General features: G+C 43.0%; 2 protein-coding genes across 2 annotated transcripts in view; both read left to right on the top strand.

Annotated features, from left to right (window-relative positions):
• Nucleotides 1-1,044: 1,044 nt before the first annotated feature.
• H1-4 (H1.4 linker histone, cluster member) lies at nt 1,045-1,818 on the top strand. Its single transcript, XM_024752002.1, has one exon. The coding sequence runs from the start codon at nt 1,092-1,094 to the stop codon at nt 1,749-1,751; it is 660 nt and encodes a 219-aa protein (XP_024607770.1). The 5' UTR covers nt 1,045-1,091; the 3' UTR covers nt 1,752-1,818.
• A 1,019-nt stretch (nt 1,819-2,837) lies between these two features.
• The window catches only part of LOC112404161 (histone H2B type 1-M), a 9,367-nt gene continuing 2,385 nt past the window's right edge, over nt 2,838-9,819 (top strand). The window contains exon 1 of the mRNA XM_024752011.1: nt 2,838-3,292. Coding sequence (XP_024607779.1) covers nt 2,903-3,283 — 381 coding nt within the window. The 5' untranslated portion in view covers nt 2,838-2,902 and the 3' untranslated portion in view covers nt 3,284-3,292. The remainder of the gene's footprint in view (nt 3,293-9,819) is intronic.

The raw sequence follows: 9,819 nt of genomic DNA on the forward strand, positions 1-9,819 counted from the left end.
GGATCTGGGTTTCTCCAGTAAAGGGAATAGATATGTTATAACCTACAGTTTCCATTTAGTTCCCCTTATGATCAACGCTTGAATTCCAATTCTAAAGAGTATATTTCTATTTGATCCTGAAGCATATGCCAAAAGAACTCACCAAGACTGCAAACAAATTCTTCCAAGTGCGCCTCCGCTTCCAGTGACTTCATAGAAAACATCTGCGTGTTATTTGAAAATTAATCCTTTTCCATCTGTGTATCCTGTGTTTTGGACTCCCTTTCCTTCCCAAATATCCTGAATTCAAGGTATCTAAACTCATGGAGCAGTTGTCCAGAGGAGGAGAAGCAACCGCCCCTCCCCCAACCCCTGGGAGCAGACAGGAAAAGAATTATCCTAAGGAATTGTTTAAAAACCCAGACGCAACAGAAAGAAATAAAACCATGGCTGCATACGTTGATGTCCCAGGGGTCCAACATTTAACCTCATATGGGCAATAATTTGTTTAGCATTAAACTAAACCAGTTTGATGAACTCAAATGCCCTCGGCTCAATAGACAGGACTCTCAGAGGAGCCTGTGTTACTTCCCTCACTTAAGTGCAGATTTGTAATAAAAATCCTAATGCCAGTTACATGCTTTTTGGACCTATAAGAACCTAACCACTTGGAGAATCATATTTGAGAGGTCAGAAAACTCCACAGTTAAAGATCGGTTTATAATTTACGAAGAAAATAGAAAGTTTTGTTTCTCTGAGTTGAAATTTGACAAGCACGGCGGGAAATATTGCTGGGTTTTGGCATAAGGTTTTGTGCTTTCCTCATAATTTGAGACCTGAGTGAAGCCTGAGACTTCGGGGATCATTTTCTGGGAAAAATCGGGCAATTCAGTGCAGAGAATTTTGATATTTTTGGCATTTTTTGAGGTGTAACAAACACAACTCGGGATCCGAGAGGACACTCTGAGGCTGCCAGCGAGGCGGGCTGGACAGCGCACCAATCACGGCGCAGCTCCGCCCTATATAAACGGGCGGGCGCAGCGGCGCGGCCCGAGTCCCGGCCAGTGCCTCTGCTTCCGGCTCGAATTGCTTTCCCAACAATCGCCTTCAACATGTCCGAGACTGCGCCCGCCGCGCCTGCTGCACCGGCCCCTGCAGAGAAGACGCCGGTGAAAAAGAAGGCCCGTAAGGCTGCAGGTGCCGCAAAGCGCAAAGCGTCTGGGCCCCCGGTGTCCGAGCTCATAACCAAGGCTGTCGCCGCCTCCAAGGAGCGCAGCGGCGTGTCTCTGGCTGCGCTCAAGAAGGCGCTGGCGGCCGCGGGCTACGATGTAGAGAAGAATAACAGTCGGATCAAGCTGGGTCTCAAGAGCTTGGTGAGCAAGGGCACTCTGGTACAGACCAAGGGCACCGGTGCCTCGGGTTCTTTCAAGCTGAACAGGAAGGCGGCCACCGGGGAGGCTAAGCCCAAAGCCAAGAAGGCGGGCGCGGCCAAGCCCAAGAAGCCCGCAGGAGGGGCTAAGAAGCCCAAGAAGGCGACGGGGGCGGCCACCCCCAAGAAGAGCGCCAAGAAGACCCCAAAGAAGGCGAAGAAGCCTGTCGCGGCTGCAGGAGCCAAAAAAGCAAAGAGTCCGAAAAAAGCGAAAGCAGCCAAGCCGAAGAAGGCGCCCAAGAGCCCAGCGAAAGCTAAGGCGGTGAAGCCCAAGGCGGCTAAACCAAAGACCGCCAAACCTAAGGCAGCCAAGCCAAAGAAGGCGGCAGCCAAGAAGAAATAGGAAGTTTCTTTGGCCTAAGGCTTAGAAGCTCGACACAACCCAAAGGCTCTTTTCAGAGCCACCCAAAGATATCAGGAAAAGAGCTGTTGGCACGTTTTAAGGGGGCGTGGTTAGGAGTGAAAGGCTGCAAGTGAGGGGTGGCCTTCCCCGGGGTGGGTCTTGATGGCCTCGGCTGTAGTATGTGACAGTCCCTTTAGGAAACTGGTAAGAGTGCGGTTAGACTGGCCAGGGAACAGGCCTGAGCGTAAGCTTGTTTCAGGCTCCAGTGTGCGGAGGGTGGAGACCGCTGGTTGAAAGTTAGTCCTCACTTCGCCCCAAAGGGCGCAGTAAGGGAGAGCACAAACTCAGGGGCAGGAAGTCTCCCCCCACTGTATCAGACACTACGTTCTGTAGGTGTCTGGAGACCACTAAAGTGAAATTTAAATGTTTACCCCATTGCACGAAAGATGGTTTATCATTTAATGAGCCACTTACATTTTCTTTGCTTAACAAGGGCATGCCGACAGGCAAAACTAGCACGTTTGCGGGAAAAATACTCCCAAGTATTTTAGGCATTATGGTTAATAAGTAACAAAAATTATCAGGACTTCTGATAGAGGACGAAGAGGTTAAGAATTGTGAACTTTTAAGAGGGTGACCCAGCCCAGCACGTTATGTGCAGGTAGTGGTTACTTATTAGTTAGATGCCCAGGGCGCGGGGTAATGCGTTTACGAGCTTGTCCACCAGCTCCAGCTGGACATTAACACGGTGACTAGTTGCGGGGCCCGAACCAATGCACGAAGTTATCCAAAGGAACAGAGAAGTTGCTTTCAGTTACTAACTTAAAGCGAGCGTGTTGTCATTTCCTTTCATCTGCTTGCTGTGAAATACACCGTGCAGGTGCTTCAAAAGGCTATTTGTACTAGCTATGGGTAGTCTAGTCTAGGCCCGTCTGATTGGGTCAAAGCACACTAACTAAACAGCCAATGAAAAGGTAGACCTGCTAGTATCATTTACATTCCTGTTTGTGACGCCACAATAAAATTAATCCAATCATGAGCGAAATCTTACTAACCTAATTTGAATACCGCATCTATAAGTAAATGTGGCCCCAGCGGGGGCGCCTCTTTTCCCAGGTGTTAGCGTTAGTGTTCGAATTTTTAACGCTACAATGCCTGAACCCACCAAGTCCGCTCCGGCCCCGAAGAAGGGCTCCAAGAAGGCGGTGACCAAGGCGCAGAAGAAGGATGGCAAGAAGCGCAAGCGCAGTCGCAAGGAGAGTTACTCCGTGTACGTGTATAAGGTGCTGAAGCAGGTCCACCCGGACACCGGCATCTCGTCCAAGGCTATGGGCATCATGAACTCGTTCGTCAACGACATCTTCGAGCGCATTGCGGGCGAGGCGTCGCGCCTGGCGCATTATAACAAGCGCTCGACCATCACTTCCAGAGAGATCCAGACGGCCGTGCGCCTGCTGCTGCCCGGGGAGCTGGCCAAGCACGCCGTGTCTGAGGGCACCAAGGCTGTCACCAAGTACACCAGCTCCAAGTAAACTTGCCAAGTAAGCGTCTTTACACCTAACCCCAAAGGCTCTTTTAAGAGCCACGCATGCTTTCAGCAGATGAGTTGTAATCCTTTCATTCCAAAGGCTATTTCCGGATGTCTCCTGCCAAATTTAAAGCTTCACTACTGTCCTTTAATACAGCCGCGTAGAAAATACTTATGAGGAACTTAGAAAATAACAATATGTGCCGTTAATTGCGCGCTCACTATGGGCAAGTACACTTCCATAGAGCCATGATACCACATAACCAGATACCAATTTGCACTGAAAATGCCATTTCAAGTGTGCAGCTTTCCTCTTCGTCTGTAGGTCTCCAAGTTGATCCTAAGGTTGATCCGGAATTTGGCGATGACCCCTTACCCAGAGCACGAAGGCGCATGCTCTGACTTCATTCTGCTCGGAGCTTTTCCGTTTCTTTCCCTTTTAAAAAAAAAAAAACAAACATATATTTCTGGGGAAAATGCTGAAGGAAATGGGAGTTTTCACTGAAATGTTACACAGGTTTTTCTGGTTTTCTTGCTTTGTAATTGGTGCAGTTTCTGCTTGAAGCTCTGAGCAGCGGGTGGGGGAGGGAGAGGAGGAGCCTAGGCACCGAGGAAAGGGAAAGGGAAGCCTTCAAACCCTGTCAGCTACTGTATCTTCTTTCCCAGAAAGTCATATTTAATTTATAGTCCTTTGGGGGCAGCATTCAGCTTTAAAGTCCTCTAGGTCACAAGACGGAAGCACAGTACTCAATCAGTTAAGGCGCCTGATTAAGGCCTGAGGCCCCCTTTTCAGCACCCTCTCCGCTTTACCGGATGTCCCAGAGCGTCAAGGACGGAGAGGAAGTAGAATGAGAAGGAAAGCCTTTTCTGGCCGGTAGGATAGGGGTAAAGGTTTTCACTGCTGAGGAATAGATTCTGTCGGGAAGATAAATCTCTGAAAAGAGGTCCAGAGGGGCTGGGAGGGAGTGGCCGGGAGGAGAGGAATCAATGGTCAGAGGTCACCAAGAAAATTGCCAGGTAGATGAGGCTGGGCTGGGAATGAAGTGCTGGTTGAGATGGAAAATTTAGGTGGAGGGTATTGTTGGCTGAGGGAGGAATGAATTTAGAAACTCTAGGGTTCTCACGATCTCCCAAAGAAACAGGGATTCATGGATTATGGGGATAGATTTTCCATAATATGGCAAGCTGGGTACTTGGATGAACGATTAAAATCCAGAATAATATTTTTTTTTATTTATAAAAGCAAGGAAGAGCCACCACAAAACTAAGGAACTCTCGGTCCCAGGGGCTTGGCCCACGTGAAACCGCAAGCACCACAGCTGACTTCACCCAAACCTGCGCTTTGTTTTTTAGGGTGTTAAAAAACACCCTGGCCATGGTGGGGAGCATGATAAGAACTCTTTCCCAGTGAAGCTGAGACACCAGACCAAAATGAACTAGAAATAAACACACAAACACACTCACCATAGATGATGGCAAACAGTCTGCCCTGAACGTTGGTGCTGAGTAGATTCCACTGCTGAGAATTTGGACTACAAGCCAGACTTCACACTTACTTGTTTCAGCTTTAATACCACAAGGATTCAAAACAGGCTGAGAATTTAATTTAAGGATATCCCAAACTGGTCTGGTGCCCCTGAGCACCTGGTAAAAGCAAATACAAATCCTCTCTGGAAGAATAAGCTTCATTTTAGGCCTCAATAAATCTTCACAGATAAATATCCAAGAAAATGAATGAGCGGCTTCACAACCGAAATTAACCAAACACAACATGAAATAAGGCACCATGACCAAGAGCAACAGACAATGAAAACAAAAGCACAAATTAACAGATACAGACTTCAAGTGCCTAACTTTAATATCTTAAAAAAAAAAATATGTGCGGGATTAAGAGAATACAAAGAATAATCACATAGATTTGAAAAAAACAAATAGAAATTCTAGAAATATATATACATTTATTTCTAGAATTTCTATTTGTTTTCTATAGAAACAAATGTTACTATTCTATAATTAATTATATATATAATTATATATAATATATATAAATATAATATAAACATAAATTTATATAATACATATAAAATTATATATAACAAGTTATATATATACATATAAAATTATAACAGAACTGAGATTAAAAGCTTACTGGATGATTTTAATAGCCAATTGGACCCAGCTGAAGAATTTTCATGAATTATATAACCAGATCACAAGGAATTATCCAAAATGAAAAGAGACGAATGTAAAAGTGAGTTTAAGAGATCTGGAATTAGTAGTAAAATTGTCTGGCATGCATCTAATCATAGTAGCAGGACACGCAGAAAATGATGCAGATGTGAGATTCAAATGATCATGGCTGACAGTTTTTTAGAATTGATGGATTACTCATACAATGAAAAATAAATGTAGTGAAAAATGATACAACAGAAAGGGTTACTGTGTGACACTAAACTAAGCCATATACATTCTTACAACAAATATAATGCTGATTTTCATAGGGTTGTGCCTTCTAATCTGTGTGGACACGTGGCATCAGACCAAAGCACTGTTTGAAATTCTTGAGGGGAGAGGACTTGAGTGATTGATTATTTACATGCATTTTGTATCTAGCTAAAAATTCTGTTAATGCTAATCCATATTTAATGGACTATCTTGATTTTCATTGCATATAACACTGTCATTAGCAAATAAAAAATCTTTGATATTCTTTCCAATAACAATTTCTCTTAATCTCTTTTATCTTGTTATTGTGTTAACTAAAATCACAAACTATTTCATATTAGACATGCTATTAGATGTCACCATCTTTTTTCTCCTTTTCATGGAAATAGCTTTGGTAGTTCATTATTTATAATAATACCTGTGTGTGTGAGCACGTGTGTGTGTGAGAGAGTAGTCTTTATTGTGCCAATGTAGTTTCCTTTTAATTCTTTTTTAAGAGTTTTTATTAGGAATGATTTATGAAGTTTTGTCATCTGATGAAATAATGTCCTTTTACTCCTTTAACCTTTTGCAGTAAAGTACATGTAGATTTTCTAATGTTAATCTATGCTTCCAGTCCTAGGACAAATCTTATTTGGTCATGTTGTATTATTATCTTAAATAATGGCTGGATAAATTTTAATATTTTACATGGATTTTAAAAATCTCTACTATTCATATTTAAATCATTCTATGATTTTCTCTTTTGGGTTTACCTTCATCAGATTTTGTCCTTAAGGTTATGGTAGCTTCATAAACTTCACTGTAGGGCTCTCCTTTATTATTTACTCCTTTATAATAAATTATCCCCAAACTGAGCAGCTTAAATCAATGGACATTTATTATCTCATTCAGTTTCTGTGATCAGGAATCCAGAAGTGACTTAGCTGGGTGGTTATGACTCAGGGTCTCTCAGGAGGTTGAAGTCAAGATGTAAGCATAGGCTGCAGTCATCTGGAGCATAGGCTCCAGACTGTAGCTGGAGGATTCCCTTCCAAGATGGCTTGAATGCCATCTTGGATGCCAGACAAGTTCCTAGTGGCTGGTGGCAGGAGGAACTCAGCTCCTTGCCACATGGACCTCTCTGGAGGGCTAAATGGCGCTTCAAAACACGTTAGCTGTTATCCCACAGAAAGAGAAATTATATAGAGAAAGAGAGTGCCAGGAATGCCTTCTGCGACCTAGTTTTGAACATCACACACTGACGCTTCTGCCACTTTCTATTCTTTAGAAGCAAGTCACTTAAACCTAGCATATATTCAGAAGGGGAATTAGAATCCACTTTTGAGGTAAGGATATTTTAAAAATTTGTGGACATACTTTAAAACCACCACATCATTCTTTTTATGCTTTAAATACTTGAATGTAAAAAGTATTTGTGCTTTAAAGATTAGATAGAAATAAGTTGTAAAATCACCTGAACTTAATACCTTTATGCTTGGTAGATTTTTAGGAATTCCAGCAACCTAGACTATAATAGACCACTATCCACAGAGACAAAGTCAATAAAACTCCCACATGATGTCCTGATGGGCTTTTCTCTGAGATGGTAAAGGACAAAATAGCGGCCTCTGCAGTTAAATAAAACATTATCTCAGCACATAGCAGGTATTTTTTTTTTTTTTTTTTTTTTTTTTTGCGTTAAGCGGGCCTCTCACTTTTGTGGCCTCTCCCGTTGCGGAGCACAGGCTCCGGACGCGCAGGCTCAGCGGCCATGGCTCACGGGCCCAGCCGCTCCGCAGCAATGTGGGATCCTCGCGGACCGGGGAACGAACCCATGTACCTTGCATCGGCAGGCGGACTCTCAACCACTGAGCCACCAGGGAAGCCCAGCAGGTACTTTTTAAAATATTGAATGAATTGAATTAACTCATCTGAGAAATCCTAAACTGCAATCAGGAAAGCAAATCTCGGTGCACGAATATTTTGGAATGTCCAACAAACTAATACGTTTGGTCTTTTTGGAAAAGAAAACAAATTAAAGAAGAAAATAAATATAGTAAAAAATTAAAATTTCAGAAAATACTGTGGTATATGAAAATAGGAGAAAATAGGGCTTCCCTGGTGGCGCAATGGTTTGGAGTCTGCCTGCTGGTTCAGGGGACACGGGTTCGAGCCCTGGTCCGGGAAGATCCCACATGCCAAGGAGAAACTAGGCCCATGCGCCACAACTGCTGAGTCTGCGTTCTACAGCCCGCAAGCCACAACTGCTGAAGCCCGCTCGCTTAGAGCTGGTGCTCCGCAGCGGGAGAAGCCACCGCAATGAGAAGCCCGTGCACGGCAAGGAAGACCCAACACAGCCAAAAATAAATAAATTAAAATAAAAAAGAAAATAGGAGAAAATAATAATATAGAAAATGGTAATGAAATTTAAAATTGACAAGAAATTAAAGGTAACATAAAAAATTTATTTAAAATATAGGAGTGAAGATTGATGATGAGTAAAAAAAATACAATGTTTAAAGTGTAAGGTAACAGATTAAGAGTTAGCAGAAACTCCATAAAAGAAGAAACTAAAGTGAAGAAATCAGTTATGAAGGTTTATAAGGAGATTCTTTTTTTTTTTTTTTTTTTTTGGGTACGGGGGCCCCCCCCTTTTTGGGCCAGCACAGGCTCCGGACGCGTAGGCCCAGCGGCCATGGCTCACGGACCTAGCCGCTCCGCGTCATGTGGGATCTTCCCGGACCGGGGCACGAACCCGCGTCCCCTGCATCGGCAGGTGGACTCTCAACCACTGCACCACCAGGGAAGCCCTATAAGGAGATTCTTGATGTGTGTCAAAATGTCCTAGCAAATTGTGCCATGGCAGTAGTTAATGTATTTATTTATAAATCAATTTATTTAAGAGATAGTCATTGAATGTGTCTGGGCTAGTCACTGGCATGGGCACTGGAGATACAAAGAGAAATAAGGTTGTCCTTGACTTCCAGGAGCCCTCAGTTTTGTAAGATCGTCAAGGAAGCTTACAGTTAACTGCTTTCATTTCCCTTTATCTTTCACTAAGGCCCAAACAAGTGTTTATCACTCTTTGGAAGTCTGCAGTTAGGTGAATAGACTTAGGCTCAAGTGGGAACTACCAAATTCATTAAATTAAGGCAAAAAAAATCATCCCAATTTTTGAGTGATAAAAAAATACAGTAATATTAATACCATTGTGGGGCTTCCCTGGTGGCGCAGTGGATAAGACTCCACGCTCCCAATGCAGGGGGACTGGGTTCGATCTCTGGTCAAGGAACTAGGTCCCACATGCATGCCGCAACTAAGGAGCCAGCAAGTCACAACTAAGAAGCCCACCTGCCGCAACTAAGACCTGGTATAACCAAATAAATATTAAAAACTGCATATAAAAATAATAATAATACCATTTTGACATAGTGCAGAGCTAAGAACAGTCCATAAGGCTGCACTCACACATCTGACACCAACTTCAGGGGTCAGAGGTCTCTCCAAAATTACCCTCAGATTAGATAATTTATTAGAAGGACTCACAGAATTCACTAAAAGCTATTATACTCAACGTTAGGGTTTATTATAGCAAAAGAACACAAAGCAAAATCAGCAAAGGGAAGAGACACATGGAGCAGAATCTAGGAGGGTTCCAAACTCAGAACTTCCGGTAACCCTTTCCCAGTGGAGTCATGGAGTGTTAACAACACCTTCCTGCAACAATGTGTGACAACACAATATGTATCGCCAACTAGGGAAACTCACCCAAGCCTTGGTGTCCAGACTGGATCTTTAGTATCCAGTTCCTCTGTATCTAGTACAGATATGGCATGGCCCAAAGCACCCAACATAAATGATCCTATTACACTATCCAGTGTAGCTCAATGCCTCCTGGTAAACAAAGATAATTCTTATCATGCAGGACATTCCAAGGGCCTACAGATCACATTCCATCAAAGGGCAAAGGCCATACCTCCTTGGAGAAGGTTAATTCTGAACAAAGTCATAAGAAAAACTATATTTTTACAATTTTGAATTAGATATCTATCGACTGTAACTTGAGTTCTACAACTATTTGCTTTTTTTTTTTTTTTTTTTTTTTTTTTTTTT

Source organism: Neophocaena asiaeorientalis, unplaced genomic scaffold (assembly GCF_003031525.2).
Source record: "Neophocaena asiaeorientalis asiaeorientalis breed wild unplaced genomic scaffold, Neophocaena_asiaeorientalis_V1.1 scaffold165, whole genome shotgun sequence".
Taxonomy (NCBI): Eukaryota; Metazoa; Chordata; class Mammalia; order Artiodactyla; family Phocoenidae; genus Neophocaena; species Neophocaena asiaeorientalis.